This window comes from Equus asinus, chromosome 5, assembly GCF_041296235.1.
Source record: "Equus asinus isolate D_3611 breed Donkey chromosome 5, EquAss-T2T_v2, whole genome shotgun sequence".
Taxonomy (NCBI): domain Eukaryota; kingdom Metazoa; phylum Chordata; class Mammalia; order Perissodactyla; family Equidae; genus Equus; species Equus asinus.
The window spans coordinates 22,356,931-22,368,406 of record NC_091794.1 but is presented as its reverse complement, the minus strand read 5'-3'; the positions used below and the strand labels follow the sequence as shown (position 1 = coordinate 22,368,406).

Below are 11,476 nucleotides of genomic sequence, written 5' to 3'. Positions count from 1 at the left end.
CAGGCATAGAATTAGGGGTGTGAGAGAATTAGGTGTGGTGGGAGGCTTAGCTATCCCTTAGTGCAGTTTCCTCTTTTTACAGATGAGGGGACAGTGGTTTCGAGAAGTTAAATCGTTTGTCCAAGGTCACACAGCTTGCTAGTGGAAGAGCCAGAGGAAAGACTCAGTTATTCTAACTCTCAGTCTGGTGCTCTTTTTTATCTTCTTCAAAGAAATCCATTCAGCTAGCTTCTGAGGAGAGAAAATACATAATCCTGGCTTTGCTAATTTCTAGGTATATGGCTCTGACCAGGTTCCTTAACCACTGTCTATCTCAATTTTCCCAATCGTGAAATGGAGATGACAATTTTGGGTGTGACCATGTGTTAATATGTTAACACATTAATGTAGTAATCTAGATAAAGCACCTGTATGATGTCTAGCACATAACAACTACTCAAGAATGCAGTTATCTGAATGTACGGGCTAACAACAGATGTGCTAAATTCTGCTGTAATTAACAGACACTGAATTCCTTTTTCCCCTGGATTCTTCCATGCATATATGTCCATGTAGGTAAATGTATTTGGGGTGAGGAATTAGCAGTTGAAAATTGTAAAAATTTTGTATAGTGATCTTGTATCCTGGAACTTTGCTGAACTTGTTTATTAGTTCTAATAATTTTCTTATGAATTCCTTAGGATTTTCTATATATAAGATCATGCCTATGTCCAGTATTTTCGCCTTAAGCATCTTTGCCATAGATATCTTTGCCACAGGGATTTTTGCCACATAACTACAGTCATGCACTGCATGACGTTTCAGTCAATGACGGACTGCATATACGACGGTGGTCACGTAAAATTAGTTCCATATAGCCTAGGTGTGTAGTAGGCTATACCATCTAGGTTTGTGTAAGTACACTGTACGATGTTCGCACAACAACGAAATCACCTAATGACACATTTCTCAGAATGTATCCCCATCAAGTGACTCATAGCTGTAATAGGATGTAAGGCAATTTTGCCATAAAAGATAAAATAACTGGTTGACAGTTTGGTTTCAGGTAGGAAGTATGGTGACAAAACTTACTGGAAGTGTGAAATGAGAGACTGCGTACTGTACTAGAAAATGGTAACCTATCAGTTTGCAAATTCTTCGGTGTGCACAGTCATCCCTCCCACCCCTCAAAACCAAAAGTTTACCAAGCTATGGCAAATATAAAAGAGGTGGCTAGTCCTTCACAACTGTCTTTGAGAGCATTAATTATGGATTCTTTAGTTAATTTAGATACAACAGCTTGTTCTCCAATGTCATCTTTCCCAAATTTATCATGCAATATTAGAAGTTGGAGGCAAAAGAAGAATCAAGCTTCTCCTCCTATTCCCCCAGCTCCCCAAAAGAGAAATGGTTACGTGATTTCTGATGAGTATGTTTCTTGACAATGGTGAACATTTTTTCTATTTGATAGTGGACAACACGATGTGGACAGAATTTTGGTATTTGGCACAGAATCTGGCTTAGATGATTTGGTGAAATATAAGGCCTGGGCACGCGATAGAACATTTACGTGTAGTCCAGATATGTACTACATGTTTCTTTATGTCCTTTTTAATGTTCCTCTTTTATTTTGTTTCTCATTATTTTATCTTTCATAAGGTGAAAAGTTATTGATTTGAAGGAAGAACTATGGAGACAGTAAAAGTGTCAGTGGTTGCTGGGAGGTAGGGGAGAGGGAGGAGTGAATAGCTGGAGCTCAAAGGGGTTTTAGGGCTGTGAAACTGTTCTGTATGATACTATAATAGTGGCTACATGTCATTATACATTTGTCAAAATCCATATAATGTACAACACCGATAGTGAACCCTAATGTAAACTACTGACTTTAGGTAACAATGATGTATCAATGTAGGTTCATCAGTTGTAACAAATGTACCACTCTGGTGTGAGTTGTTAACAGTGGGGGAAGCTGTGTGTATGTGAAAACAAAGGGTATACAGGAAATCGCTTGTACTTTCTAATTTTGCTGTGAACCTGAAACTTCTCTAAAAAAGAAAGGCTATTAAAAAATCAAAAGTGAAAAAAAACCCCAGTAAACAAAAAATCCTCACAGCCTGAGGCCCAATGTCACTTTCTAGGTCTGCAGTCTTGCCCTACAAGATCCCTCTGTGATGACCCAGCATGTGATGAGTAACAGGGACCTGCAAACCTGCTACTGCTACTGTCTCTGTTAGTGTCCCCCAGTAAATCCTGAACCAGTTGTTATTATGTAAGATACAATACCAGATTATTCACATTATCATTTCTTCCATGATTGGTTAATGACTTAGAAATGTACTTTTTAATTTCTAAATGGAGAGGTTGGAGTTTCTTCTAATTAAATTGCCGTATGCTCAAAGAATGCTGTTTGTGTGTTGTTGATTCAGAGTTTGTTAAGATTTGCTACGTGGTCATTATGTGCTTGAAAAGAATGTGTATTCTCTACCAGCTGGATGCAGAAATCTGTATACTTCCACTGGATCAAACTCATTGACTGTGTAGTTAAGATCTTCTCTACCTGTAACAAATTTTTATCCATTTGACCTATCAGTTATTGAGTATTGTATTAAAATCTTCCATTATGATTATGTATTTGTTAAGTTTCCCCAAGAATTTTGTCAATTTTTACTTTGTACCTTTTGGGAATATGTTGTTAAATGTATACAAACTCAGAATTACATCTTTCAGGTTTAATTGTTCCTTTTGTCCTTATCTAGTATACTTTTACTTCCAACAAAGTGTTTTGCCTTAAAGTTTAATTTGACAGATATTAATATAACTATGCCAGCTTCCTTCCTGTTTAAAAAAAGGTTTTTGAGCAGCTGTCCCCATGGCCTAGTGGTTAAGTTCAGCACTCTCTTCTTTCGTGGCCCAGGTTTGGTTCCCAGGTGCGGACATATACCACTCATTGGTGGCCATGCAGTGGTGGCAACCCACATACAAAATAGAGAAAGATTGGCACAGATGTTAGCTTAGGGTGAATCTTCCTTAGTGAAAAAAAAAAGTTATGGATTTGAGGTCTTATTTTTTAAACACAGACTTTTGCAGCTATAAATTTTCCTTGAAGCACTGATTTAACTTCATCCAATAAGTTTTCGCATGTTGTGTTTTTGTTGTCATTCACCTCTATTTCCTAATTTTCCTTGAGATTTCTTTTTGTTATTTGTATTTCCATTTGTTATTGTTATTTAGGCGTGTCTGTATATTTGTAAATTTCACAAATTTCCTGAATTTTCTTCTGCTATTGATTTCTAATTTTGTTCCATTGTGTTTGGAGAACAAACTTTATATAATTTCAATCCTTTTAAATTCATTATTTTGTGGCCTCAAATGCCTTTTATTCAAAGTATTTCCTATGTCCTTTATTCAAGTTTTGAAGTTTCCCCTACAGAGGTCTTAATTTTCTTAGTTAATTCCAAAAACTTTATATTTTTCATTGGGAGGTACTTATTTTATGTGTTTAATATCGGTTTTGAGAAATGCTGTTAATTTTGTGGGTTAACATATAGCTGGAAAATTTGCTAAACTGTCATTCTAATGTTTGACTAATGATTTTGTCAGTTTTCCTAGGTGATCATCTCATCTTTAAAAATCTGTTTCATCTCTTCCTATGCCAGTTTTTGTATTTCTTACTACATATGGACTCATACTGTATTAAAACTAATGGTGATAGAGATTTCCCCTTGCATTTTGACTGAAAATACCCTTTAGAAAGCCACGGACCTAAAGATTGGAAATAAAATGTAAGTTTATAGCCTTCTCACATTAAAACTGAATGACCCTTAAAGGCTTTTGACACTTTAAAAAAATCTAAGATATTTTTGGGAAGATGGGATTTTGGAGTCTCATTGGCCACTAAAGGACTAAGAAGCCCTCTCCCCAGGGATAGTTGTGGGCCTGATTGTGTAGTACTGAGTTATACTTGGAAAAAACTTTAGTTTTTACATTTCCATGGAAATCAAAGTGACACCAACCCAGATATTCAGGTTAAGAAGCAGATAAAGGAAAGAAAAGAGGCATATACAAGAGGCAAGAAGATCCTTTTTCTATACAATCTGGTATTTATTAGTATTTTAATCAAAGAACTCCAAAGTCCACCATACTGGAAGGGTTCTGGAATTCTAGAACCCCTCTTAGACTGTTGATTGCAAAACGCTGGCTTGTCATACTGGACCAGGTTTGCCCAGGGGATAGACCTACTCCTAGACCAGCAAAGATGCTAAGAGAGGAACTCTGTTCTTCCAGCTGGGGCCTTGTGGGCAAGAGATACCAATACAGATACTGAAAAGAAGAGCTGGATATCTCATCTTCATCAGGAAAACTATATAGTTTCATGATTTGGGCTATGTCATAGGCATCAGAGTACAAGGCAGGAACTGAGGCCACTAGTCTCTCCAACTGAAGATCCTGCATTTGGACATCTCTTGTGGGACTCTCAGTAATGATCGAGTCCCAGGGCCAAGGGAAGGGCCTAAGGGCTGAGGTGGAAGGGAGCTATAGAAATCGGAAACTGCAGGAAAAAAAAGAACAAGGACTGCTTGATGCTGTGGGTGAGTTGGGCACCGTCTTGGCTGGAAGGATCTGGTTTTGTTGCTTTAGTGATTGCTGTTGTTGCTGCTGCTGCTTCCTCAGTTTGAATTGCTGGTTCCTGAACCAAGTCTGGGAGTAGAGGAGGAGGGGAGATTATGGTTTGTTAATGGATAAGGAGTTTGAGGCTTCTGCCGGGTGAAAAAAGCCAGATTATAACCCTCATGCCCTCTTTAAGTCACCATGACACTGAGTTTTGAGAGCGCAGAGATAGGCACGAATGGAGTTAGTAGGAGGGACAGTGAGGGATTGGCACTGGGACCACAGAGAAGGAACAAGGAAAGAAAGGGGGATGTTTCAGAGGTTGTGCTGGGGATTCAGAGAAAGGGTCCGGAATTCTAAAGAGAAGCTAGTTCCAGGATCTAGGGAAAGGTCGGGAATTTGAAGTGAAGGCTTTTCAAGATTATTTTAGAAGCCCGCTACAGGGGAGAATACTCCAACAAAACATTTGGGGCCTTAGCAGACTCAGAGGTTGGGGAGAGTTATTTGTCTGTTGGTAGTGCTGTGAATAACAGACTGCAGGGTTTTCCTTGAGAGGACCCTAAACAAGGAGTCTGTCTGGATGACAGTCCTTCCTCTATTTGGGCTCTATAGTACAAGACCTCTAGAATTCTAATTCCAGTTATACTAGTTGTTATCTCTGTGACCCAGTCACTTTGCCCCTGAACCTCAGTTTTCCACATCTTTTAAACTAGATGATAGTGAGGCCAATATATGCCCAGTTCAGTACTAGCACACAGTGAGTACTCAATAAATGAAATGTTATTATTGTGTTATGGAGGGAATTTCCAGGCTGAATAGTAGAATGTGGTTTGGATGGCATACCAAGCACTTCTCTCAGGGGATTAGATGGACATTTACTGTAGACCCCGGTAGGTTGAGTTTCAAAGCGAATTCCTTCTGGAGATTTTTATCTGGAAACATGGTGGCTAAACAGAGCCTCCAACTCTTCATGCTGTCTGTGAGTGAATGAGGTGCATTCTTGATGCTTCTTCCATGTTGCTGTAGAGCAGAGATAGTGGGGAGGTGGTTACACTAACACTACCCTCTACCCAAACACCCCAAAACACCACAGCTGTGAATCTTCTTTGACTTTTCTCCAACCAGGTTCGGAATCCAGGAACAACAAGATCCTAGGTCTTGACTCTGGGAGGCTAAGCCCTATGTAACAGTGCTCTGTCCTCTGTTTTCTGAGATTTAGTTTGTCCCTGCTCAGAAATGTTACCTCTTCACTTTTCTCCGTACTCAATCTCTTCACTCTGGAAACTAGCTCCCCTGAGTTTCAGTTTGCCCTGCACTGACCCTCAGTGCAAACCCTTTTCTCTGGTGCTCAGCCTACCTACCCTACCTCACCTCAGGACAGTGGACAGTAGCTTTGCTCTTCTTTTTCACACTTTGTTTCTTTTAGAAAATGGGAAGAAACCCCATATTCCTGAACCTGAATAGAGCACACTCTTCAAAATGGGTTTCCTCTCTTCACTTATTTATTCAGGAACCTGGTCTATCTTGTCTGGCAAATGGGTTTTTCCTTTTCCAGACTTTCTGAAGCTCTGTTCACTCCTCTGGGAAAACGTTCATAAGAAATGAGGCGTAACTAAATATGTGGAGATGACTTGAAAATTTATAGAACATTTAAAAAAATGGCAATGTAGAGAAATACGAAAATTTCCAAGAAAATACAATTACTAAAATTTGCTAAAGAAGAACTGCAGACCTGAAAAGACTAATAACAACACAAAAATATAGGTAAGTTATAGAATTCAAGGCAATGCTGTGTCAATTTTCCTGTTATATGCTCATTTCAATAAAAGGAGGAAGGGTCTTTTCCCCATTTACCCACATATTGGACCACAATATTTCCGCGTGGTATTGTGATTTATAATAAATGTATATTTTGGTCTTCATCCATGGCTCTGGGCTCACAGCTCCCCATGCCCTTGGAATTTCTTAAGTGATAAGAGCAATGGGAGCATCTTTTGTTATAATATTTGGTTTCTTGTCCTTAGTTCCTGAAATCGCTTCAGAGCCATAAAGGTGAAATAGGTGTCTTGTTATTCCTAACGAGCCCCTTTCCACCACAGCTGGGTTTATGTTAACCAAGTGACTTTTGGAAATCCCCTAAAGATGGGGGACTGGTTGCCAGAGGAACCAACCCTGATTAGAAGGTTGGAACTTTCAGTCCCATCGTCGGATTTCCTGGGAGGGAAGTGGGGCTGGAGCAGTTGAGTCAATCATCAATGGGCAATGATTTAATCAATCGTGCCTGTGTAATGATGTCTCCATAAAAACCCAGAATGAGGGGGTTCAGGGAGCTTCCAGGTTGGTGAACCAGAACACACCCCCGTGGCACCATGCTTGGCACCACACTTCTCACAGACAGAAGCTCCTTTGTTCGGTACCTCACCCTTCGTATCTCTTCATCTGGCTGTTGATTCATATCTTTTAATATCCTTGGTAATAAACTGGTAATCTAGTGAGCAAACTGGTTTCCTGAGTTCTGTGAGCCACTCTAGCAAATTAATTAAACCCGAAGAGGGGGTCATGGGAACCTCTGATTTATAGCCAGTCAATCAGAAGCACAGGTGACAACCTAGACTTGCCATTGGCATCTGAAGCGGGGGCAGTCTTGTGGGATTGAGCCCTTAAGCTGTGGAATCTGATGCTATCTCCAGGTAGGTAGTGTCAGAATTGAGCTGAATTGTAGGACACCCAGCTGGTGTTGGAGAACTGCTTGGTGTGGGGAAAAAACCCGAACATCGAAATTGGCGTCAGAATCATATCCTACCTTGGAAAAGAGGTTTTCTATATTTCTATCTCCCTATGCTTCAGTCCTTTTCTCCTAGAAAAATGTTCTCACTTGCCCCATATCTTCTGTCCTCAGCTTATCTATAATAATTTTGTCAAGCATGGGCCAAAGTCACTTGACCTTGATATGAAATTTATAACTTCCCCTTTTATAATGGGAACATGTTTTGAATAGATTTTTGAAAAGAAGATAGAACAATCAATAGCTGATTTAAAACAAATGCAAAATATAATTATAGGGCCCATGAGAAGAGGGCAACAGTGGAGTAGGGAGGGCAAAGGAGAGTTATACTTACTGGGATCAGCTGGATCCTGTGGTATCAAGTTCATGCTGGAATCATCCAAGTTGATAAAAAGGTCTGGCTGGGGATTATCTGGGGCCATTCCATTCATCAGGGATTCTGAAATCTGAGATGGAAAGCCTATGAGAAAAGGGGAAACTGATGGAGTCATTCATTCACTGGAAAGCAATCTTTTCAAGGGGCATGGTCTTGCTCTAAGGACCTCAGGCAAATGAAGTTAACCTCTGGAGCCTCTACCTCAGCTGAAAAACGCTTCACACTTTGTACCGTAGGAAAACATTCCAGATATCTTAGGCAAAAATGAAATTTTGGGAATATTAAAAGAGATTGCATGTAAATATCTTTGTGACTCAGAGTAGGAGGTATTTCTTTATGAGATTGTTGAAACAGTCTATACATGAAAAGATGGATAAATTAGACAATTAGACTAGATCAAGTGACCCTAGATTTCTCATCAGAAACTAAGGAAGACAGTGGAACAAAATCTTTAAAGTGTTGGGAAAAGACTGTTAATTCAGAATTCTATATCCTGAGAAAATATCCTTCAAAAGTGAAGGTGAAATGATGACATTCTCAGATGAAGGGAAACTATGAGAATCCATGGCCAGTAATCATGTTCTATAGAAACGTTAAAGGAAGTTTTTCAGACTGAAGGGAAATGATATAAGATGGAAAACTGGAACTTTGGAAATGAAAGAAGAGCCACAGGAATAGTAAATGTCTGGTTAAATATAATAGACTAATTTTCTCTTAAGTTATTTGAAATATATATGAATATTAAAAATAAAAATTATCACATCATCTAGTGGGTGTGTTTTTTCTTTTTCTTTTGAAATAATTACAGATTCACAGGAAGTTACAAAAAAAAAATGTATAGGGAGGTCCTGTTCACCCTTCACCCCGCCTCCCCCAGTGGCAACATCTTGCATAACTGTAGTACCCTATCAAAGCCAGGAAAATGACATTGGTACAATCCATAAAGCTTATTCAGATTTCACCAACAGCATTGCCCAGCTTAGACTGGATGGTGGGTGGTCTAGGATACTTCTGCTCGACCTTCTCTTCTTCACTAGGGGTCAGATTTGTGTCATGGTCTGATAGCTCTCCCAGCCTCCTCTGACTCCCTCTGCATTTTCTCTCTCAGGCATTTCCCTTAATAAAATCCTTGCAGGTTTAATCCTATCTTGACATTTTCTTCTTAGAGGACCCAGACTAACGCACCCTATTTTTTGTGTTGCCAGTTAATTCATCCTGGGAAATGGGATTCAGTCTAAGCCAAAGGCACTTGGGATTCATTTGAATGTTGTAACTGTCCCTCCTTTGAGGACGGCTGTGGGTGCCCCAGAGATGGGGGTCAGACTAGAGGGCAGGCAGACGGTCGTTATACTCACTGTGATCAACTTGGTCTTGTTGTATCGTGTCAATGCTATAATCACTCATGTGGATATGAGAGTGGGTCTGGGGAGTCCCAGGGGTGCCTCTGTTCATCTGGGCACCAGAGAGCTGCATTGGTAGGTCTGTGGAATAGATTGGTGGGGGCGTTGTGTGTGGAGAGTGATGAGCTCATTCATTTCTGTGAATGCAAAGTACTCAAGGCCACTGGGTTTGAATCCCAGGTCACTCAAATAGTACCTCTGTGAATTTAAAGAAAAAGTGACTTGACCTCTATAAGCCTGTTATTCCTGCTGCAAAATAATTATAATTTCTACTTTACAAGGCTATAGTGAGGATTCACTAAGAGCCTATTGGTAACTAACAGTAAATCACAAAGCCTGTTGCAATGTAACTCTCAAGGGATGGAGACTCTTGTTATTTAGAAAAGTAATTCAGACCATGTAACTGTACTGCTGAGAACCCTTCCATGACTCTCCAGTGCAGGTGGGATAAATCCCACATTCTCACGGACCCTGGCCTAGGGAGCCTTATAGGAACAGGCAGTGCTGCCCTTAGACCTTGGCAAAAGCAGCCCTTGTCTTAAGTCCCTTCACGGAGTTCTGCACCTCTTAAACTTTAATTGGTATACAATCACCTAGGGATCTCGTTAAAATGCATATTCTGATTCAGTGGGTCTGGGGTAAGGCTTGAGATCCTGCAGTTCTAACAAGCTCCCAGGTGATGCTGATATTACTGATCTGCAAATAAGACTTTGAGTAACAAGACCTTAAAAGGGCCTCTCTCAGCTCTCTCTGTATGTGCCACTCCCCTCTGGGCATGGAGTCTGCAGGACAAAAGTGTCATGACCACCTGAACTATTTGCCCACCTCTAAATCATACTCCCTGTACCAGAGAACACAGGATTTTTTGCCAAATGGCCCCAAGCCTGCATAGACTCTTCCCTGAATTCATCCTCCTGAGGGGAGAACATACTGTCAGTGTGCACCCACCCTGGCCCAAGGGGTGACTGTTGGTCAAGGGATGTCAACAGAGCCTTGACCTTATGGAGGCAGACAGGAGTGAGAATGAGGGTGGAAGGGCTGGGGCTAGCTCTCCCTCCATTGCTGCATTCTGCTGTGGAACTTCAAAAACCTATGAATTTGAAATTTGAATTTCAACTTCTAGGAAGATATATTTGTCAAGATGGGCAGGTAGAACATATTTTACTTAAGAGTTTGCTAGCTTGATTTACAACTTTTAAATACTTAAGATATATGGCAGTGGGCCTCTATTTGTATTCTTGTCTAGGCCACGGAAATGTAGGCACCTGTTGAGCTCTCCCCTCTTCTTCTTGGCTCTCTGTGCTCTGGCCACACTAGACTTCCTTCAATTCTTTGAACAAATCATGAGCCTCCTGTTTCTCGGTGTTTGCATGTGCTCATCCCCCCTATTTATCTCCCACTTAACACCTAGTCAACACCTACTCGCCTGTCTTTTCTCAGTTTAAACAGCACTAACTTGCAGAAGTTATCCTTCTCTTCCCCACTTCACCATGTTCCATGTTCTCTTATCTCTTTCTTAGCACCATGTTCTTTTCCTTCTAAAAGCAATTTTATTTACCCACTCATTTATTTGCTCCAGTTACTGTTCCTTTATTTCACCTTTGGAAACAATTGGCTATGAGGAGTTGATGTGTCAGTGGGAGGAGAATATAGATTAGAAAAGAGTTTATGAGAGAGAGGAGAGAGGAAGGGAGAATGGGTCAGAAATGGTGGGGCAAAAGAGAGAGAGAGACAAAGAGCGGCAATTACTCTGAAAGTTTGGATGACATAGGGTAAGTTCTCAAAGAGTGCTCTGGAGGCCTTGGATATCCCTGAAATCTTTTCAGGAGTTTCCTGAGGTCAAGTTGTTTTCATAATACTATTAAGATGTTATTATAGTTTTTAACTCTCTTTCTATCATGAACGTACAGTGGAATACAGTTAGAAGAGCTTCATAACTCAGTAAACCAATATTTTGCAAATGACCAGTGTATGATGTTACAAAACCACGCATGGGTAAAAGATCCACTCAGAATGGGTTTTAATGTGACACATTATGAAAAGTTCACTGATATAATTTCAAATTTCACATAGCAGTTAATCTTTAAGAAATTACTGCTTGTTGAGGTTGTTTTGTAGTTTCAGAGAATATCCACAATTATCACAAAGGCTATTAGAATACTTTTTTCTTTTCTAACACCGTATCTGCATAAGGCCAGATTTCAACATAATCTGCATGAGGCCACTTTCAACAAAAACAATATATCACAAAAGATACATGTAAAAGCAGAAGAGAATTCCGTTGACTATTAAGCCAGACAAAGTTACTATAATGTAAAACAATGACAT

The 11,476-nt window shown here is 40.0% G+C and overlaps 1 protein-coding gene across 1 annotated transcript; it reads right to left on the bottom strand.

Moving 5' to 3' along the window:
- Positions 1-3,972: 3,972 nt before the first annotated feature.
- On the bottom strand, positions 3,973-7,986 carry ARGFX (arginine-fifty homeobox). Its single transcript, XM_070508530.1, is given in 6 exon segments — positions 3,973-4,481; positions 4,484-4,541; positions 4,543-4,677; positions 5,461-5,533; positions 5,535-5,608; positions 7,501-7,986. Coding segments are annotated over 6 exon segments (1,089 nt in total). The 5' UTR covers positions 7,864-7,986; the 3' UTR covers positions 3,973-4,095.
- Positions 7,987-11,476: the final 3,490 nt, after the last annotated feature.